This window comes from Chrysemys picta, chromosome 11, assembly GCF_011386835.1.
Source record: "Chrysemys picta bellii isolate R12L10 chromosome 11, ASM1138683v2, whole genome shotgun sequence".
Classification (NCBI taxonomy): domain Eukaryota; kingdom Metazoa; phylum Chordata; order Testudines; family Emydidae; genus Chrysemys; species Chrysemys picta.
In genome coordinates, this window is record NC_088801.1 from 44,586,124 (window position 1) to 44,609,170 (window position 23,047).

General features: G+C 41.7%; 1 protein-coding gene across 16 annotated transcripts in view; it reads right to left on the reverse strand.

The window, feature by feature from the left end:
* The window catches only part of SESTD1 (SEC14 and spectrin domain containing 1), a 127,377-nt gene that overhangs the window by 58,934 nt on the left and 45,396 nt on the right, over positions 1–23,047 (reverse strand). For all 16 annotated transcript variants that reach the window (XR_010591597.1, XM_065561910.1, XM_024114743.3 and 13 more), the window contains 2 exons: positions 18,551–18,641; positions 14,657–14,770 (listed from right to left, as the gene is read on the reverse strand). Coding sequence is in view for 15 of the 16 variants with exons in the window: in XM_065561910.1 (XP_065417982.1) it covers positions 14,657–14,770; positions 18,551–18,641 (205 nt within the window). In the remaining variant the exon portion in view is untranslated. The remainder of the gene's footprint in view (positions 1–14,656; positions 14,771–18,550; positions 18,642–23,047) is intronic.

Below are 23,047 nucleotides of genomic sequence, written 5' to 3' on the forward strand. Positions count from 1 at the left end.
GATGTTACTACGACTTTCTCAGCAGAGTTAAAAATAGCATCCCAAGTTTAGGATGATTCTCATCTTTTTCCATTTTATTTTCATTAACTGAACAAACAGGAAAGAATTCTGCTGACAGTGGCATGAAGGTTTTGAAAAGTCTGTGAGCCTTTAAATGGACTGGGATGGGGATGGCAGGGGAAGTATATGAGAGCCAATCATCCAATCCAGTCCAGTCCAGCCCCTACCCACCCCCCCCCAGCCAACAGAAGAGGAAGGCCCAAATGAGGAGGAGAAGCCAGCCCCCATCCTGCCAAGCATGCTTTCTTGCAGCCTCCACCCATTTCTGGGCATTTTGCCATATTCCTATTGTCCAGTCAACATCCCCTCCCATTGATGTGGTGAAGAGGGGCATTCTTTCAATTTTTTTCTCAATTTCTTCATTAAAGGCATCTTCTGGTAGACCTTGGAGTTTAAATCTGTGGAGGACTACATCCAGGCCTGTCGTAACTATAAAGGGAAGGGTAACAGCTGTCCTGTGTACAGTACTATAAAATCCCTCCTGGCCAGAGACTCCAAAATCCTTTTCCCTGTAAAGGGTTAAGAAGCTCAGGTAACCTGGCTGGCATCTGACCCAAAGGACCAATAAGGGGACAAGATACTTTCAAATCTTGGGGGGGGGGGGGGGAAGGCTTGTGTTTGTGCTCTTTGTTTGGGAGTTCGTTCGCTCTTGGGACTGAGAGGGACCAGACATCAATCCAGGTTCTCCACATCTTTCTAAACAAGTCTCTCATATTTCAAACTTGTAAGTAAACAGCCAGGCAAGGCGTGTTAGTTTTTACTTTGTTTTCTCAACTTGTAAATGTACCTTTTACTAGAGTGTTTATCTCTGTTTGGTTTCAGAGTAGCAGCCGTGTTAGTCTGTATCCACAAAAAGAAGAACAGGAGGACTTGTGGCACCTTAGAGACTAACAAATTTATTAGAGCATAAGCTTTCGTGGACTACAGCCCACTTCTTCGGATGCATATAGAATGGAACATATATTGAGGAGATATATATACACACATACAGAGAGCATAAACAGGTGGGAGTTGTCTTACCACCTCTGAGAGGCCAATTAATTAAGAGAAAAAAAACTTTTGAAGTGATAATCAAGCTAGCCCAGTACAGACAGACAGTTAGATAACAAGTGTGAGAATACTTACAAGGGGAGATAGATTCAATGTTTGTAATGCCATTACAAACATTGAATCTATCTCCCCTTGTAAGTATTCTCACACTTGTTATCTAACTGTCTGTCTGTACTGGGCTAGCTTGATTATCACTTCAAAAGTTTTTTTTCTCTTAATTAATTGGCCTCTCAGAGGTGGTAAGACAACTCCCACCTGTTTATGCTCTCTGTATGTGTGTATATATATCTCCTCAATATATGTTCCATTCTATATGCATCCGAAGAAGTGGGCTGTAGTCCACGAAAGCTTATGCTCTAATAAATTTGTTAGTCTCTAAGGTGCCACAAGTCCTCCTGTTCTTCTTTTTATCTCTGTTTGCTGTACTTTGAACCTGAGGCTAGAGGGGGGTCCTCTGAGCTCTTTAAGTTTGATTACACTGTAAAGTTATTTTCCATACTGATTTTACAGAGATGATTTTTACCTTTTTTCTTTAATTAAAAGCCTTCTTTTTAAGAACCTGACTGATTTTTCCTTGTTTTAAGATCCAAGGGGGTTGGAACTGTATTCACCAGGAGTTGGTGGAAGGAAGGAGGGGGATGGTTCATTTCTCCCTGCTTTAAGATCCAAGGGGTTTGGATCTGTATTCACCAGGGAATTGGTGAAGAGTTTCTCAAGGCTTCACAGGGAAGGGAATCCATTTGGGAATGGTGGAAGCGGACCAGATCTAAGTTGGTAGTTAAACTTAGGAGTTTTCATGCAGGCCCCCACATTTGTACCCTAAAGTTCAGGGTGGGGAAGCAGCCTTGACAAGCCCAAAGAGCTTCATTCATTTATTTCAGTTGCTCATTTCAGACTACACTGAAAGCAATGGTAGTATAAAAGAAGGAAGCAATTTTTCTTATGAAGTTCAAGTCTCGCTTTCAGTTGTTTTTAAAAGCATATGCACCAATAGATCTTTGGCCTTTGTGTGCTGAAGACTAAGAGACCACTCCTTCAATGAAGCCGATATTGAAGAGTGCCTGGAAAGACTGAATCAGGGACTTCAATTATCCTCATGGCTATGTTTCAGTGATAACTGGCATTAAAAACATCTCACTTGCAGGGGTGGCAGGTTTGTATAATTTTTGGTGGTGCCCAGAACAGGTCCAAGTCCCGTCCCCACCCCCACACCTGCCTAAGGCTCTGGGAGGGAGTTTGGGTGCAGGAGTGAGGGGTCAGGCGCTGGGAGGGAGTTAGGGTGCAGGCTCTGGGCTGGGGTGCAGGAGCGGGTATGGGCTCTGGGAGGGGTAGGGATGCAGGGGGGCAGGCTCTGGGAGGGAGTTTGGGTGCAGGGTCTGGGCTGGGGCAGGGATGCAGGGGGTGGGCTCTGGGAGGAAGTTTGGGTGCGGGGTCTGGGCTGGGGCAGGGGATTGGGGTGCAGGAGGAGGTGCGGGGGCAGGTTCTGGGAGGGAGTTTGGGTGCGGGGTCTGGGCTGGGGCAGGGAGTTGGGGTGCGGCGCTTACCTCAGGCGGCTCCCGAAAACGACCCGCATCCCTTTCTGGCAGCAGCTCCTAGGCGGAGGGCTGAAGGGATCTCCACACACTGCTCCCCAGAGGCACTGCCCACACAGCTCCCATTGGCTGCAGTTGGCAGAGTCGGCACTTGGGGCGGGAGCAGCACGCGGAGACCCCCTCCCCAGGGGCTGCTGGGATATGCCAGCCACTTCCAAAAGCGGAGCAGGCAGGCAGGAAGCCGCCTTAGTCTCGTTGCGCTACCGGTGGTGGTGGCAGGGGCCCCAGGCCCTTTTAAATCGCTCGGGGGCAGCAGGCAGGACTGGGGGAGAGACCTGGCCCTGAATTTTAGTGGAGCCAGGCCCCCATGCTCTCATATTGGTGGAGCACCATGGGCCCATACAATTCGCCACCCTTGCTCACTTGCAGGATCAAACTCGATGTTCCAGTTCAACAAACAAAGTTTGATTCAATGGCACGTGAGGTGAAGATTCTGAAGAACCAGATTTCTTGTACTTTATGAGTTGATCACAAATCCTAGCTTTTGACAATTTCTTTAAAACAATTACCTATTTTCATCACATCGGTCATTTGTTTATTAACATTTTCTTTAATTTTCTGGAATACGGATTCAGATAAATTGATGTATATTAAATCACTGAATACTAATCACCCATCAAGCACTGATCAGCTACTTTCATATTTACAATACTTGGAATAAGAAACTGCTACCTAGTGAATTTAGCATTAAAAACAGAAAATTTAGATAATTAGTCCAGCATTATACAGAATATTGTTATTAGGCATCTTACCTACTATATGAAGTTTCTATAATCTAGCCAACTATTACCTCAATTGTTCACAAGTTCACTCAGCCCTGGTCGAATTTAGCTGCATTAGGTCGATTTTATAAGCAATGCGCCTACACAACCAACCCCGTTCCGTCAACCTAAAGGACTCTTAAAATCGACTGCTGTACTCCTCCCCGGCAAGGGGAGTAGCACTAAAAATCGAACTTGCTGGGTCGAATTTTGGTTAGTGCAGATGCAATTCGAGGATACTGGCCTCTGGGAGCTCTCCCAGAGTGCTCCAATGTGACCGCTCTGGACAGCACTTTCAACTCCGATGCACTAGCCAGGTACACATGAAAAGCCCCGGGAAATTTTGAATTTCATTTCCTGTTTGGTCAGCATGGCGAACTCAGCAGCACAGGTGAGCATGCAGTCCCCCCAGAATCTCAAACGAACTCCAGCATGGCGCGAACGGGAGTCACTGGATCTGATTACTGTATGGGGAGAAGAATCTGTGCAGGCTGAACTCTGATCAAAAGAAAAAATGCTAATATATATGCCAAAATCGCACAGGGCATGCTGGAGAGAGGCTACAACAGGGACACACAGCAGTGCTGTGTGAAAGTTAAGGAGCTCAGGCAAGCCTACCAAAAGACAAAGGAGGCAAACGGTTGCTCCGGGTCAGAGCCCCATACATGCCGCTTCTATGATCAGCTGCATGGCATTCTAGGGGGGACCCTACCACTACCCCACCACTGTCTGTGGACACCTGCAAGGGGGGAGTCTCACGCAACAGGGAGGAGAATTTTGTGGATGAGGAAAAGGAGGAGGAGGAGAATAAGCAGCAGGCAAGCGGTGAATCCATTCTCCCCGGCAGCCAGGACCTTTTCATCACCCTGGAGCCAAGGTGGGATCCCCGACCCTGAAGGCGGAGAAGGCACCTCTGGTGAGTGCACATTTGTAACTACACTACAGGGTTTAAAAGCAATTGTGTTTAATGTTTGATTTGCCCTGAAGACTTGGGATGCATTCGCGGCCAGTACAGCTACTGGAAAAGTCTGTTAACGTGTCTGGGGGATGGAGCGGGAATCCTCCAGGGAATCTCCATGAAGCTCTCCTGGAGGTACTCTGAAAGCCTTTGCAGAAGGTTTCCGGGGAGGGCTGCCTTATTTCACCCTCCACAATAGGACACTTTACCACGCCAAGCTAGTAGCAAGTAGTCTGGAATCACTGCAGCACAAAGCATGGCAGCGAATGGTCCTGAGTTTTGGTTGCATTCAAGCAACATTCAGTCTATATCTTCCTGTGTTAGCCTCAGGAGAGTGATATCATTCATGGTCACCTGGTTGAAATAGGGGAATTTTTGTAAGGGAACAGTAAAAGGACCCCATTCATGCTGGGCTGTTTGCGCTTGGCTAAAAGGGATCATCCCAGAGAATAGCCACATGGTGAGGTGGAGGGAGGGGTGTGCTGCACATCCACCCAAAAACCGCAGCCCCTCCTTTTAAATGAGAAACCCAACTGGCATTGCTTTCTATGGGAAAGAAGGGCGCTGCAGTTTGAAACCATTCCCACATGTTATGAAGGCGGAAGAAGCCAACCCCACGTACCCTTTGGCTTACCATAGCTGCCTGGAAACTAAATTCTATTGCCCAGCTGTGTGTGATGTGTCACCATACCGGCAGGCGCTCAATATAAAAGGCAAAATGCGACCTTGTACCTAAAGCACATGTGCTGTCTGCTGTGAATTGCTTGATTCACTGTGAAAGAGTCTCCCTTTTGTTCTCAGAACTGTATCTTCTTAAATTCTACTCTCCCTTTTTATCCCCCCGCAGGTGCAAATATTTCTACGCTCCCCCATCATCTCCGTCCCAGAGGTTGTCGCAGATTAGAAGGCGAAAAAAAACGCACTCGTGATGACATGTTTTCCGAGCTCATGCAGTCTTTCTGTACTGATAGGGCACAGCTGAATGCATAGAGGGAGATGAAGTTTAACAAAGACAAATGCAAAGTGCTCCACTTAGGGAAAAAAAATCAGTTTCACACATACAGAATGGGAAGAGACTATCTAGGAAGGAGTACGGCAGAAAGGGATCTAGGGGTTATAGTGGACCATAAGCTAAATATGAGTCAACAGTGTGATGCTGTTGCAAAAAAAGCAAACGTGATTCTGGGATGTATTAACAGGTGTGTTGTGAGCAAGACACGAGAAGTCATTCTTCTGCTCTACTCTGCTCTGGTTAGGCCTCAGCTGGAGTATTGTATCCAGTTCTGGGCACCGCATTTCAAGAAAGATGTGGAGAAATTGGAAAGGGTCCAGAGAAGAGCAACAAGAATGATTAAAGGTCTTGAGAACATGACCTATGAAGGAAGGCTGAAAGAACTGGGTTTGTTTAGTTTGGAAAAGAGAAGACTGAGAGGGGACATGATAGCAGTTTTCAGGTATCTAAAAGGGTGTCATGAGGAGGAGGGTGAAAACTTGTTCACCTTAGCCTCTAAGGATAGAACAAGAAGCAATGGGCTTAAACTGCAGCAAGGGAGGTCTAGGTTGGACATTAGGAAAAAGTTCCTAACTGTCAGGGTGGTTAAACACTGGAATAAATTGCCTAGGGAGGTTGTGGAATCTCCATCTTTGGAGATATTTAAGAGTAGGTTAGATAAATGTCTATCAGGGATGGTCTAGACAGTATTTGGTCCTGCCATGAGGGCAGGGGACTGGACTCGATGCCCTCTTGAGGTCCCTTCCAGTCCTAGAATCTATGAATCTATGACAGAGGCCAGGAAAGCATTCAGTGAGGGTGATGAGAAGAGGCAGGAGGCGATGCTGAGACTAATGGGGGAGCAAATGGACATGCTCAAGGAGTCTGATGGAGCTGCAGGAAAGGCAACAAGAGCACAGACTGCCGCTGCATCAAGTGTATAACCGCCTGCCCTCCTCCCCAAGTCCCATATCCTCCTCACCCAAACACCCAAGAATGCGGGGGGGAGGGGGGAGGGGAAAGGCTCTGGGCACCCAGCCACTCCACTCCAGAGGATGACCCAAGCAACAGAAGGCTGTCATTCAAACAGTTTTGATTTGTAGTGTGGCTTCAATAAGCAATGTGGCATTGTCTTTCCCTCCTTTCTCCCCCCACCGGCCTACCTTGTCAGTTATCTCACTTTTTTTTAATTAATAAAGAAAGAATGCTTGGTTTCAAAACAATAGTTACTTTATTTCCTTTGCCAGCTGTGATCGAAGGGGGGAAGGGTTGTTGGTTTACAGGGAATTAAAATCAATGAAGGGGCGGGTTTGCATCAAGGAGAAACACACACAAACTGTCACACCGTAGCCTGGCCAGTCATTAAACTGTTTTTCAAAGCCTCTCTGATGCGCAGCGTGCCTAGCTGTGCTCTTCTAATCGCCCTGGTGTCTGACTGCTCAAAATTGGCCACCAGGCGATTTGCCTCAACCTCTCACCCCATCATAAACGTCTCCCTCTTACTCTCACAGATATTATGGAGCACGCAGCAATAACAATGGGAATATTGGTTGCGCCGAGGTCTAACCTAGTCAGCAAACAGCGCCAGCGAGCTTTTAAACGTCCAAAGGCACATTCTACCACCATTCTGTACTTGCTCAGACTATAGTTGAACTGCTCCTTACTACTGTCCAGGCTGCCTGAGTATGGCTTCATGAGCCATGGGAGCAAGGGGTAGGCTGGGTCTCCAAGGATAACTATTGGCATTTCAACATCCCCAACGGTAATTTTCTGATCTGGGAAGTAAGTCCCTTCTTGCAGCTGTTCAAACAGCCTGGAGTTCTTAAAGATGCGAGCATCATGCACCTTTCCCGGCCATCCCACGTTGATGTCAGTGAAACGCCCCTTGTGATCTGCCAGTGTTTGCAGCACCATTGAGAAGTACCCCTTGCGGTTTACATACTGGTTGGCAAGGTGGTCCGGTTCCAAGATAGGGATATGCGTTCCATCTATCGCCCCACCACAGTTAGGGAACCCCATTGCAGCAAAGCCATCCACTATGACCTGCACATTTCCCAGAGTCACTACCCTTGATAGCAGAAGGTTAGTGATTGCCTTGGCTACTTAGATCACAGCAGCCCCCACAGTAGATTTGCCCACTCCAAATTGATTCCCGACTGACCGGTAGTAGTCGGGCATTGCAAGCTTCCACAGGGCTATCGCCACTCACTTCTCAACTGTCAGGGCAGCTCTCATCTTGGTATTCCTGTGCTTCAGGGTGGGGGAAAGCAACTCACAAAGTTTCAGGAAAGTGGCCTTATGCATGCGAAAGTTTCGCAGCCACTGGGAATCATCCCATACCTGCAACACTATGCGGTCCCACCAGTCTGTGCTTGTTTGCCAGGCCCAGAATTAGTGTTCCACTGTATCAACCTGCCCCACTGCCGCCATGATGTCCCAATTGCCACATCCCGTGCTTTCAGGAACATCCATGTCCATGTCCTCCTCACAATCAGCCTCGTGCTGGCGGCTCCTAGCCAAGTTCTGAACATACTGCAGGATAATGCGTGAGGTGTTTACAATGCTCGCCACAGCAGCGGTGAGCTGAGCAGGCTCCATGCTTGCCGTGCTATGGCGTCTGCACGGGTAACCCAGGAAAAAAGGTGCAAAATGATTGTCTGCCATTGCTTTCACGGAGGCAGGGAGGGAGGGAGGAAGGGAGGAAGGGGAGACTGACGACATGTACCCAAAACCATCCGCAACAATGTTTTTGCCCCATCAGGCATTGGGAAGCTTAACCCGGAATTCCAATAGGCAGTGGAGACTGCCAGGACTGTGGGATAGCTACCCACAGTGCACCACTCTGAGAGTCTATGCTAGCCACGGTATTGAGGACGCACTCCGCTGACTTAATGCGCTTAGTGGGGACGTACACAATCGACTGTATAAAATCCCTTTCTAAAGATCGACTTCTATAAAATCGACCTAATTTCGTAGTGTAGGCATACTCTCAGTTGATTTCACTCACTACTCAGACTCTCTTCTTTAATTCACCAGTGATTTCACCCATCCATTCACTTTCCTCTAGCAGGCTTTTACACAGTGGTGTAACTTCCTCGTTGTTTCCTAACAAGTCTAATAAGCATTATAAGAATCTTGATGTTCACATTGGTTCCCTCTTAAGACTCAGAAAAGAATGTAAGAACAGGGATGCTTCCCTGATTCAGCCTGAATTTTTCGAATAGTTTCCATTTGGAAGAATAGGCCTAATGTTTCCAGAATTAAAACACAAAAACTCAACAACCCACAAACATGCTATATTCATATAAATACTTGATGTACAAGCTCATCATCATGGGGGGGGGAGAGAGGGGAATTGGGCTTTTCACAATCCTCAAATAAAATACTGGAGGGATAAAAGAGGGGCAAAGAGTATGCTCTAATTAACATTCACTAGATTTTTAAAAAAAATATTTTTGTGCAAACTGAAATTTTCAGTGGCTAAATACCACTGATATGCATTAAAAATATCTACAAATCTCACACAAGGATTTCCTTAATTATAATTTTTAGCCAAAAAAAATTATGGTAAGATTATGATCTTTTTGCAATTTCATTATTCTTCCAACTTGGGGATAAATGTGCTATGAAAAAATATTAATAGCTGTGGTATACAGATACCTGTTCAATGACAGAATTTAATTTCAGAATATAAGGACAGCCTATCAAAAGTTAAGCACATGACTAAGTATTGGCAAGACTGAGGCCAAAGCACTTTCAAATGCACAAAGTGAGCAAAGATATTTTCCTGTAGGTTTTCAGTTATAGCAATCATGGGTGTTTCAACTAACGTATATTTAACCATTTTGAGAATGAACACCATGATTCAACAAAGCACTTCAGCATGCTGAACAATTTAGTTTTCCTTCAACATTTTTTTTAAACCAACACATGGACCCTAATACACAAAACAAAGTTCTACAAGCTATTCAAGCTATTTTGGGGCAGAAGGAAAATGACAAGAGATAGAATATCGCTATTTGTATATTCTGGGGAAAATATTCCAGTGATGCCGATTACATAAATATGTAAGGAAGGTAGATAAGGAAGCACAATATTTTCAGTCAGAGTTGTGATTTGGAGTTGATGGAAACTGACACAAATAGCCACCAATATTTAATGTGTTAAAAATGTATTTTCAGATTTTGCAATATGGTTCTGTTTATTTCTGTCACAAGAAATCTTTAAAGGAGCAGTTAAGAATTTACAATGGTCTAGCTGCTGCAGTGAAAGCCTTACAGTACTTACCATTCAGTCCTTGGACACAGAAGAATATTATTTTATTGACTACGCTAAGTATTGATCTTTCAACGATTTCCAGATAGTTAAATTTTTGCTGCTTTTACTTCCTAGCTTTTGATTACCTATTGCCCCAATCCTAAATTTGGAAAGTCTTTTAAAACTTGCTCCAAAAGTTGCACAAGGATAAAAGAGCAAATGGGTCATTTCTCCTCTCTTCACACTGATTGTTGATTTTCAAAAAGCTAATCTGACAGCCTTATATCTGAATCAATGTCAAAGAAGATTTTTTTAAATGGATGCCATACGCAGAGAAAATAGTCTGAGGGCAGTTTTGAGCTGCATGCAAATTGCAAACACCAAGAAATGCAGTGATTCTGGGTTTAAGGTATGTTCAGGTTTTCCAGTGGGATTAGTCTGAGGCTCAGAAGGGCTAGTGGAGAGGACAGACTGGGGCAGCAGCTGAATGGGAGTGAGGGTGCAGGGACAGATGTGCCTGACTGAATGAGAGAGGCTAGGGGTCAGCCAGGGTCTACATGGTGGAGGCTCTCTAACAATCCCTCCCTGCTCCAAAACAACCTGTTTCATACTTCTCCACCCACACAGGAATCCTCCAAATTCATACCCAGGCTCCTTCCCAGCAATTACTTCCCTCTTCCTCAGCTCCTCTGTTATCCCTGACTCGCCCAAGCCTTTGCCTGAGGAATGCGGGAAATGTGTTTCTGTATTGTAGTTTAAATGAATTATGAATTATTACTCAGTGTTCTGTATTAATATGCCTAGTAAGGAATATATTTGTCAAAAAACATTTCCTGAATTTTTTTTTTTTTTTTTTTTTTTTGGTCTGTATTGTTACAGGTATAGTTGCTGACAGGTATTTTGAAATAAATTACCAAAATAATTGAAACTGACGTGATTATATTCTGTTGTTTTGACAGATAAAATATGCAGAATTTTAAAATATTGTGTGCAGAATTTTAAATTTTTTGGTGCTGAATTCCCCCAGGAGTAAATCTATGAACTTATGACACTTCTAGCCTCTCACACAACTGTACCACATTGTTCTTATATTTCACTTGTGAGCCACTTAACCCCCAGATCCTTTTCAGCAGTACCATCTCTTAGCCATTTAGTCACCATTTTGTAGATGTACATTTGATTTTTCCTTTCTAAGTGTAGTACTTTGCACTTATCTTTATTTAATTTCATCTTATTGATTTCAGACCAATTCTCCAATTTGTCAAGGTAATTTTGAATTCTCATTTTGTGCTCCTAATTGCTTCCAACTCCTCCCAGCTTGGTGTCATCTGCAAACTCTCCACTCCATTATCCAAGTCATTAATGAAAATAATTGTATAGTACTGGACTAAGGATAGACCCCTGCAGCACCCTACTAGATACAGCAAACCATTGATAACTTCTCTGAATGCGGTTTTTCAACTAGCTGTGAATCCATTTTGTAGTAATTTCATCTAGACCGCATTTCCTTAGTTTGCTTATGAGAATGTCATGTGGGACTGTGTCAAAAGCTTTACTAAAAATCAAGATAGATCATGTCTACTGCTACTCCCCCCACCCCACCCCCGGCCAGGAACTGTGTCAAAGGAGGATGTTAGGTTTATTTGATTCTTGACAAATCCATACTGGCGATTAATATCACCCTATTATCCTCTAGGTGCTTACAAACTGATTGTTTAATATTTTGTTCCAGTATCTTTTCCATGTATCAAAGTTAGGCTGAAGTTGTCTATAATTTCATGGGTCCTACTTTCCCCCCATTTTAAAGATAGGCATTATGTTGGCCCTTCTCCAGTTCCTGGGACCTCACACATCCTCCATGAGTTTTTGAACATAATAGAACATGTTTCAGTAAGAATCAAATGGACTAATAAGTGACCTGGGACTCACAAATATCTCTTTGCAGAACATGTGTTGCATGCCTATACACAATACATGCACATCATACAACCGTGTGTCTTTCACAATACATAAAAGGTAAACGCAGAGTGGTTAATAATATGCAAACACAATTATATCTTATGAATGTTATTAGCCAGAATATACCTATGGGAAACTCTCTCCATGCCAGACACTTCAAGTAACTGTGTTGGCAACTTTTAAAACATTGTAAGTCTCAAATATGCTGGATACTAGAAGGATGCCTGGGCTGTCATGTGCTTCCAGTGCCATTTTTTCTTGAGTCAGTGATTTATTATAGCAATCACTGTTGTTAAAGTGAGATTATACTGTGAAAAATGACTGGAAAAATGGCACCATGAGGTTTCATGTTTATTGTCTCAGTGACTTCCAGATCAAATATGCTCAGTTAGGAAAAAACCTCTCTCTGTTAACTGCTAGTGCTGCAAATTCAATCCAAAGTCAAACTGTGTTTTTCACCACAAGTAATAAAAATTATGCTATTACAAATTAGTTAATGATTCTATTCATGAATCGGATTAGAACACACTCTTTCACAGCCATATCACTGCTCTGCAGTGCTAAAAGGAGTAAAACGAAGAGATTAAGACATACCATCATCTCTAAAACAGATAAAAATTGGGATACACAAAAAGATAAGATCTGTTGAGCCAACTGTTAGTAAGTCAGCTTTTCTAACTGTAACCAAGTAGCAAATTCTCTAAAGTATGAATGAGTGGAGATGTTGAAATAAGTTGATCACTGGCTACTCTCACCAATTGCTCCTCTTTCTCACACGTTTCACTCTCCCCATTGCCTACTCCGTGTTTTACTGCACAGAGAAACAGACAAAGAACATGAAGCAGGGGAGCATAACAGAGCTCAAGTCAGACAATGCCACAAAATGGCAAAACTGGAACCATCAGGCCAAAGGCAATCTCCTGCCAAGAAAGTGAAGATTTCATAAGTTCTCTCACACCTTTGATGGGGGGGGGGGAGGGGAGAAGAAGAGTGAAGGTGCCCACTGTGCTCCCTTTTCCTTGATTTTTTTATTCAAATTAAAAAAAAAAACCAAATCTGAAAATATTTTACAAAACAGGCCTTAATAGCTGATAACAGTATGCTGAATTTACATATTACATTCAAATTGGATTTTTTAAGATAGCAGTATACCATGTCTCTATTCACTTATATGTGACCTGTATATCCTGGAGTACATACCCATCAAGCCACAGTACCAGAGTCATTAGGAAAGATTTGTTGGAAAAGCTTTCCTCTTGACCAGAAAAGAACAGAATGTTGGCATTTCAGCACTTGGACTTTTTCTGTGCTTTCACCCTCAAAATAACTCACTATGGACTACTCACATGTATTTACTGTATTTTAAAAACACAGAGGTTTAATTTCAGCAGTACAAATGACCTACACCAGCACTACAAAGGTAGAACATTCTTCATTAAATGGTTCTCCTTAATGTATTCAATTACACGTAACTATAACTTAATGACTGATGTTGAACAAACCCTTGAGATCAAATAAAATCCTCCCTCCTGCCCTACCCCGCCATATTACTGTTTAACGTTAACTTTGCCTTATTAGCATATCAGATTTTTACTTAAGGTATTCTGCTTATTTGTCTAGAAAGATATTCTAGCGAAGTCACAAGAAGAGCCTTTAGGAAAGGGATGTAAAAAAGAAGTGTATACGAGATTAATTTCAAACCACTGAGCCTGTAACATTTACAACTAATAAGGATGAAAAAGAACAAAAAAAGGAATGGTTTACAGGATGACATGGGAAGAAACTTTCTTTACATTACAACTTCAAATGCTTCCTGAACTTCCCTAAATTCCATATGAAGTATTTAGAGTGCTCTCTTTTTTCTTACTGGTGAAATCTTTAGGGACATCTTACACTTTACATATTAAGTAGACAGTTATTTATCCCCAGTCACAGAAGACAACATTGTGTCTATCTTTGGGCTGCTACCTTCCCATCCCCACTCTCCCTCATATTTTCTATAGGAATATTTGGAAACTGAGAACATGTTATAATCCCGGCAACAGGAAGAAACATTTGTCTATCATCATGGAGAAAGGGAGAGTGTTTTCCTTCTGATCCTTTTCAAGGGGAAGGAGGTCCCCCCTCAAGTCACTTTGATTTACCTGTGAAGAACAATGGATGACCGGACATTATATCTACTTATGCGCACAGGAGACCAAATTTCAGTTTGGACAAGACTCGTTCACAATGATAGTATGAAGGGTCAATCCTAGGGTGACCAGATGTACCGATTTTATAGGGACAGTCTTGATTTTTGGGTCTTTTTCTTATATAGACTCCTATTACCCTCCACCCCATCCCGATTTTTCACATTTGCTGTCTGGTCACCCTAGTCATTCCACATTCAGAACACTACTTGTCATAATGCAGTCTTATTTTTCCCTCGACTCCACTACCCTTGTTAAAGATGAAAGGATGCAACTATTCTGGTTTGCAATCCCTTATATATACACACACTGTTTCATGCAAGTCAGAACATAATCAATCTTAGAAAAACATAGGGTGCCTATAACCTTGGCAACTAATACCAAAAATTAAGAGGTATAAGGAGGAGATGAATTTAGCAAGACCAAGGACTGTACCTTCAAAATGTTTGCTCTTGCCTGAGTGATAGCAGAAGAGGAACATCCAAACAGCCCACAGTGGTGGAGCCACATACAGAATATTTACTACAGCATTATACAACAATTTTTGTAGCTAAAAGCATGGGAAGTGGTATGAAACAGTTTTATCATCATAGTCAAACCACCATAAAAGCAGCAAAGCTCCATTTCCAAAACTTCATTTAAGAGTCTGCCGAAATTCTTTTTGCAGCTAAAGAATATTTTTAAAGCAATAAGTCACAGTAGTTTTTCAGAGGTATCTACAAAGCAATCTGGAATACTGATAAGCATTCTTTAAGAAATATCCATTTCAATCAGGTATGTATCATTCTAGCATGCTTAGAGTCAACATTCCTGATAGGAAAAAAAATGACTATACATACCTCAAAGCCAAGTCTATCTTTCTCTTTCCAAAAACAAAAATGTGTCACCTTCTTGTCCCAAAATTCATCAGGTTTTACTACACAAACAAGCGATACCTCAGCTGGAACAACATTCTGCAAAACAAATGAAACAGATAAAACATTCAAGATTAAATTCTCACGTATGGCAAAATCAACTTGCACTTAGACAGCACCTTTTATCCAGAATCTTAATACTCTCTACAAATATGAATTAAACAAGTTTTACAACATCCAGGTGACATAGGTGGCTGTTTACTAATTCTACAGAGAGAAATTATACAGAGATTAAGTGATTTGCACTAACGCACACAGTGAGTCAGAACAGAGCTAGGGACAGAATCAGGTCTCCTGATTCCCAAAAGTGTATTCTAACCACTAGCCACCCTCCATCAGTAACGGAAAACAAAACAAAAAAAAACAACAACCCTATATACCTAAATGAATATTACTTACAATATTGTGGTAACAAAACTATAGTTAAGGCTGATATGAGACTTTCATTTTATAGCCTGTTTGCATATTATCTAGAGAATATACTATGGAAAAGAAATTAAATTGCAAGCTTTATACAAGTTAATTGATACTATATTTGAAGTCAGAACTCTAAAGCTAGGTCATCACAATAAAGAAAACAAGTTAAGCTAGATGAGAAATATATATTTTACTATTAAATCAGGATTTAAGATCAATGGATCTGCTATTATAATGTAACTATAACGTTTACTGTTTCCAGAATAGAAACGATCTATATCATTAAATTGATTAAATATTTTTAATTATGCATTAAGTTGACAAATCAATATTTTCCTTACAAAACTGGAGTTCAAATATATTTTGCCTATTTATATATTGTCCTCACATCACAATACAGGCAGCTATACACATTATTCTTCTGTGATGTCATCCACTGTAATGCTAAGACAAAGATATATGAATACAGTACTGAGTACTGAAAAGCACTGTGAGTAAAACTGATTTTAAATTATCTTGTTTTAAGATGAAAAACAAGTAATAAGGGACAATTAATTAAAACTGACCCAAAATTTAGATTTAAAAAACAAGGTTTTGCAAAACCTAAATCTAATAGGGGAAGAAAAAAACAAAACAAAACAAAAAATAAAACAGCTTGTCTTCATGGGTTTTTCTCCACTCTCACAGAAACAGTTGTTTTTAAACACACATTCCCCTACAGCGTTTTCAACCCAAACACTGCCTCACTAAAAAAGTTAAGTGACTTAATTGATTTTCTTTGTTGAACCAGAGAAATATGAGAAGTGATCAGCATAAATAAGTGATTTCAATTTTCTAAATGATAATTTGAAATATGATTACTTGCAGGGGCAAGAAAATGTATGTGAAATATTACTCTTCATAACAGAAACAATAAGACACATTACATATACAGACAGAAGCCCGAAATCAAGTGCTTCTAAACATCATTATTATTCTAGAACATGTGATGTACATCCTGTTGAAGAGCACTCATACAGACTTAAGGAAAGAGGCAACAGGCACTTGACAAAAAAGAAAAGGTTGGGGGGTACAAATGTCAAATCTCATTATCTCATTAAGTCAGTCAGTAGCTCTTAAAGTTACTCATAAGGCGAAAAGGAAAGAGTTGCTCTTCCTGAAAAATCAAAAGTCGGGAAACTAACACTGACAAAAAGCTGACAAAGGATAAGTAATCAGTCAGCCAAGTAGAGAAGAATTAGCAGCCTATTGATGTAAGTGATGGATCTATAAAGCAGCACCTCCCACTTCTATTAGGTATAATTTTAAATCTACCCGAGAGAAGTTTTATTTTTGCAAATAGAATTTGAATCTCTCAAATTTGTAAAAATATTTATAAAAAAACATCACTGCCACAGAGAGACCTCTAACTTCAGTGGACACGAAAAGCTTGGTCCCTTGATACAGTAAGAAGTAGCACTAATGCTCACTATGGAAGCTGGAAAGAAGCCCACAGATTGATTGTAGTCAGGAAGCAAAACAAGACAAGGCATTCTGGGAACCCTAAACATTCAAATGTCCATGTTATAATTGAATAAACTCCCAATTTCCCTTTTTGAGTGCACAAATAAATACAAATTTCAAAATGCCCAAATGCGAACACCTATAAACTTAGGGTATGTCTTCACTACCCACCGTACTGGCGGGTAGCAATCGATTGATCCGGGATCGATATATCGCATCTCGTTAAGACGCGATATATCAATCCCCGAACGCGCTCACCGTCGACTCCGGAACTCCACCAGAGTGAGCGGCGGTAGCGCAGTCGACAGGGTAGCCGTGGCCGTCGATCCCGCGCCGTCTGGACCCCAGATAATTCGATCCAAGATACTTCAACTTCAGCTACGCTATTCGCGTAGCTGAAGTTGCGTATCTTGGATCGATCCCCCCCAGTGTAGACCAGCCCTTACATGTGCAATGCAGAACATGCAAATATAGAGGATGCTTTTGAAAATCTGGCCCTAAAAGTCTATTCTTTCAGTTTCAATTTAATGTATTAATTCAAATTATTTGTCTATGCCAGATTCATTACAAATTGAAACTGCAAGATTATAGTTATTGTGCTTATTCAACTAAGATCTTCCCCTCTACCCCTCATTTAAAAAGTGAAAAGTTTTGTGCTTCCTTGCTTTCTGAGTACTTACTCTTAAGAATGATTCTGCATTCCACATCCTCTCTCATTTATTAGAAATCAAAATTAGAGGCAAATGCATTTAGTCTTTTCCCACATAATTCCGTTACATTTCTATAGCTGGCACTAACATTTTCTTTTTTTAGAATGATCAGAGAAACACAAAAAGGAAAGGCACTTGCACTTCTTGTATATTTAACTATGTTGTTACAAAGCAAAAAGATTTTTACTTCTGTTTCTGGAGACTAACTTTTATGGCACTTTAATAATACAGATTTTAGACTGCCAATTAACAGTAGCAGCTAGGCGCTTATTAACAGCAAACATTTTAAAAATAAAAATTGCTGCAATTAAAAGCCACTTTCATTCCCCCCCCCCAGGAATAAAATATAAAACAGGAAAATCAGATAAAAATTAAACCAAATAAAAACTAAGTCTATGCTGCTCTGAGCTTGCTAGACTAAGGTTTTGAAGGAGCTCGCAAGGAAGCAAACTCCACATATGGAGACCTTCAACTGAGAAAGTTTTACTGCCTAAGGAGGAGTCTCTAATTCCAGGCAATGGCAAGAAGCTGATCTTAAATGCTATGATAGGCCATGGAATGAGAAGCAGTCTCTCAAAAGGGTTTGGATATAAAACATTCAAAGAAATAAAAGCTATAAAAATCTAGAATTGTATCAGGAAGCCAATGCAAAGACTTCAACACAGCAACATACCTGTATTCTGTACTAGCTGGAGCTCCTGGATAAGCTTCATAAACAAACATAAGCAGAATGCCCAACCAGCAGTCTCTACTGGAAATGACAAAGGCTGGAAAACCACTGCCATGCCTATATTAAAGAGGGAAGGCCACAGCCTCCTGACTAGCTATAGAATATGAAAGTCACTGAGATGCACCAAAGAATCGAGGAGCATCAATGATTCAAAGGGCCCAGATGTTGTAAACTATTCACATTTAACATGGTAATACACTTCTACAAGTTTTATCTAGAGCTGAACAGAAGGCTGCTCAGATCAAAACTTGAATAACTCTCTATAGAAGTATATAAACCCCTTTTCAGATTAATTGCTTCTACTTACAAAATTCTGTGCAACACAGCATATATTGTGTAATTAAATTACAAATTGACTGTTTCCCAATAAAGAAATTTCAGCTGTTTCAGTAACGCAGCATTTTGACTTCCATCTATAAAACTAATCTGCTGACTGTGAATACATAAAAATTGATTTACCTGGAGCATTAACACAACCGTCTTTACCACATTCCATTGAGATTTTCTGCCATCCACTATCACAGTAAATCCTCTAGCTTTACACTTTTCACTAAGACAAAAAAGAAATACTTTTAGAAAACAGTAAAACTCGAGAACAAAATGTCAGATATCACAGTGATTAGCTTGGCTATTACTGACTTTCATCACAACCATTTTAAAAGTAGGACACTGCTATGGAATTTTGCAATTTTACTTCCTAAAAATCTTCCCTTAAAAATTGAAGTATGTTCACTTACAAAATATTTTTCCCTTGTATTGCTCAGGCATACTTGTTTATTATTGTACCATACTAGCAATTTTTTAAACAGCATTAATATTCCAGAAAATGTATCAAATATTTATTATATTTTGTGTTTATATTGCAATTCCTCTTATCAATGATTATAAAGTGCCTTATAAACATTACACAAATAAATATCACAAAATCCCTGTGAGGTAGTACAGTATTTTATAGATGGGTAACAGAGGCATAGAGAGGATAATTTTCCTAAGGTCACCCAGGAAGTCTGTTGCAGTGAAGTGAATACAACTTCCATGTCCTGTTCCTAAATCACTTGATCTAGGTCACAATCCAGGAGAACATTTAGGGTCATGCTTAAACATGCACTTAAGTGTTCTTCTGAATCAGGGTCCTTAGTACAACATACAAAAAGCCAGCTAGAAGAATACAGACTTTGCAAGGAGATATAAAAGGGGAAAATGTAGTTCAAATTGACAGTATTTATTTACTCCCTTTTTAACTTAACAACTTTAAGTACAAAATATATAATTTTCAAAGAAGTATATTTTCCATATAAAAAAATGTTGAAAGAACATTTAACGTTACAAAGTCAAGTGCTCAAAGGTTAGGAAATGCCAGCATTAAGGTTGTCTGTGCCCGGTGTCAGCATCCTCCTACTTGCCTAGGTGTCAGGAAGGGAAACATACAAAATACAGAAAATCTCTCTCCATGCTCCCAATTCCAGTGCCAGGTACCACAGCTTCTAGCAACATAAAGAGTCCTGCTCAGCGCCTACGGCTCTGGGCTAGGGCATGCTTGTCCAGACGGAACATTCAGAGAATTTAGCTGCTGGTGTCTAACAAACCTTCACTGAGAACATGCACATGGCAATTTTCAGCAGCTTATAACTTGGACAAATTTTGGTGGACTCAGGGTAACATCCTCGCCAAATTGTAAGTCCCTGCTTTAAACATGAAGGCTCTAGAGCAGTGGTTCCCAAACTGGGGTTTGCAAACCCTTGGGGGTTTGTGAAATGTATCGGGGGTTCTCAGAAAAAATTCTGTAATGGCAGACGGAGCCATCCCTAGGGACCCCAGGCATGGGAGGAAGCAGCCGGGACCCAGGCATGTGGGGCGGGCAGCCAGAGCCCCGTGGAGTGCGGGGCCATCAGCTGGGACCCTGGTGCGCAGGCGGCAGCTGGGACCCTGTCCCTGGCAGACAGGGGAAGTTCAGCGGCATGAGGGGCAGAGTGGGAGGGGGAGCCATGCTGTATCTGGGGGACCATCCAGGCTAATTTTTCCCTGGCCCTGCACCCCCCTGCTGCCGGAAGAAGAAGTGTTTGCACACCAAATCAGCCAGGGCCGCCCAGAGGATTCAGGGAGCCTGGGGTCTTCGGTGGTGGGGGTCCTTCTGCTCCGGGTCTTTGGGGCACTTCAGCGGCAGGTCCCGGAGTGAGTGAAGGATGCCCGCCATCAAATTGCCGCTGAAGACCCGGAGTGAGTGAAGGACCCCCGCCGCCAAATTGCTGCCGAAGACCCGGAGCGGAAGAAGCTCCGGGTCTTCGGCAGCGGGTCCTTCATTCGCTCCGGGTGTGTTCGGCGGCACTGAAGGACCTGCCAAAAACTCTCATGGGGGCCTCTGAAGGGCCCGGGGCAAATTGCCCCACTTGCCTCCCCCCCGGGCGGCCCTGAAATCAGCTGGAACCAAGGTCATTGTAGCCAATGTGGTGGTAACGACCCTCAGTTAGTCCATACTCAGGCATTCTCGGTAGTGTGTGATTTTGCTTTAATGAGACTTGAGTGAATCTTCTCATTTACTAGTTTGTTCGTTTGTTAGCATTCTCAGTGTGTTATTTTTATTTGAACTGTTGGACACGTGGCTGAAAACGGAAAGTGTAAAGACATGAGAAAACGAACGTTCGACATCAGCTAGTGTGTCGTCAAGTCCAAAGTGTGGAAAATCTAAGTCAAATGATCATGATGGTCCTGGAAAGTTGCTTATTAAGAAAAGAAAATATGACAACAATTATATAAAATATGGCTTTACAACACTGGTGAGAAAGAGTGTACAAAACCAGAGTGCATAATTTGTGGTGACGTTCTAGCAAACAGCAGCCTCAAACCTACTCTACTTCAGCACCGCTTAGAAACTAGACACCCCACACAACTCGACAAGCCTGTTGATTTTTTCAAGTGAAAATTAGCCAAGTGTAAAAGTGACATTACCAGTTTTGTATCCAAAGCAAGTACTGATAACAAAAATACACTTGAAGTGTCACACCGAGTGAGCTATCGAGTAGCAAAAGCATCAGAGGCCCATAGCAGAGAGCTTGATTGGTCCATGTATAAAAGACAGTTCATTGCATGCTTGGAGAAAAGGCTGCAAAAAGGATTGACATAGTACCTTTCATAGAATCATAGAATATCAGGGTTGGAAGGGACCTCAGGAGGTCATCTAGTCCACCCCCCTGCTCAAAGCAGGACCAATCCCCAGACAGATTTTTGCCCCAGATCCCTAAATGGCCCCCCTCAAGGATTGAACTCACAACCCTGGGTTTAGCAGGCCAATCCTCAAACCACTGAGCTATCCCTCCCCCGTTTGTCCAATAATACGTTGCCGCAAAAAATTAATGACGTCAAGTAATGTAGAGACCACAATTGTACATAGAGTGAAAAATAGTCCATATTATGCTATACAGTTAGATTACCAACATCAGTTGATTCATCCATCTATTTTGCTAGTGTTTGTACGTTATGTGAATGAAGGTATGGTTGAAGACGACTTGTTTTTTTGCTGACCATGGAAAGAACATACAACTGGAAAAGATATCTTCAATCTGACTAATGCACATTTTCAAGAAAAGGAAATAGATTGGTCTCCTTGCCTAGGTATTTGTACTGATGGGGCCACATCAATGACAGGGAAGAACACCGTAGCTCAAACAAAAAAGGTTGCATCAAACGTCTCTTGGACTCATTGCAGTATCCATAGACAAGCTCTCGCAGCAAAACACAAGCCTGAGGGTCTGAAGGAAGTGCTGGACAATGCAGTGAAAATGGTAAATTTCATAAAATCATGACAAACAAATTCCAGAATATTTCACGTACTTTGTGAAGAAATGGGTAGTGTACACAATTTTTTGTTGCCCCATACCAAAGTTAGATGGCTCTCATGTCGCAAAATCCTTGTGCACTTGTTTGAGCTTAGAATGGAAATCCTTGTTTTTTTCAACAGCCACCCTTTCCACCTCACCAGCTGTATGGAAAATCATGTCTGGCTCCAGAGCCTAGCTTATTTAGCAGACATTTTCTCGAGGATTAATGACCTAAACTTAGCTCTTCAAGGCCTCACTATAAGAGTTTTCAACATGCGCAAGACCAAGCTGAATCCATGATAAAGAAGTCGCAGTTCTGAGAAAGGTGTTTGGAAAACAATCAAATTGAGTGTTTCAGTACTCTTCATGACTTCCTAACAGAACATAAGCTTTGGTTGAATCAGTGCATTAAAACCAATATAAATGCACACCTAAAAGGACTTTGTACAACGTTCAGGGAATACTTTCCAGCTGTGTCAGGCGATAATGACTGGATTCGCAACCCCTTTGATGATACCACTCTCTCAACAAAGATACTGAGCACTGAGGAAAAAGAGAAATTGATTGTGATCTCCTGTGATTACGAACTGAAAAGGAGTTTCAGAAGTCTGTCATTGATCAACTTTTCGCTGAGTTTAAGAAACGGGTACCCCCTGCTGGCAGAAAAAGCTACTATTGTTTTGTTATTGTTTTCAACAACTTGTGCGAGAAAGCATTTTCCTCGTATGCACATCCGAAAACCAAATACAGAAGCAGACTCAATGCCGAAGCAGACCTGAGACTATCTTTCTCCAGAGGTTCTGGACTTCCAAGAGCTATGCAGATCAAAGCAAGCACATCTATCACACTGAGAAGATTTAAACTTCAAGACTCCTTATGAGAAATGGAAAGGGAGGAGGAGATTTTTTGCTGTTTCTAAAATTAAACATACTGCTAGTGTTGTTTTTAAAATTATTACGAAGAACAAGTTTAAGCTTTGTTATAGTCGTGCGTTGTTCACCTGGATTGCTCAAGACCCAAATGCTTGTGGGAGGAACTCTTTATTTAAGTTGGCTTCTTAAATACCTTCATGATGGTTCTCATCTGGTACTCCTTGATGAAACATGTAGGAGCCTTGTCCTATAACAGGCTTAATTGAAGT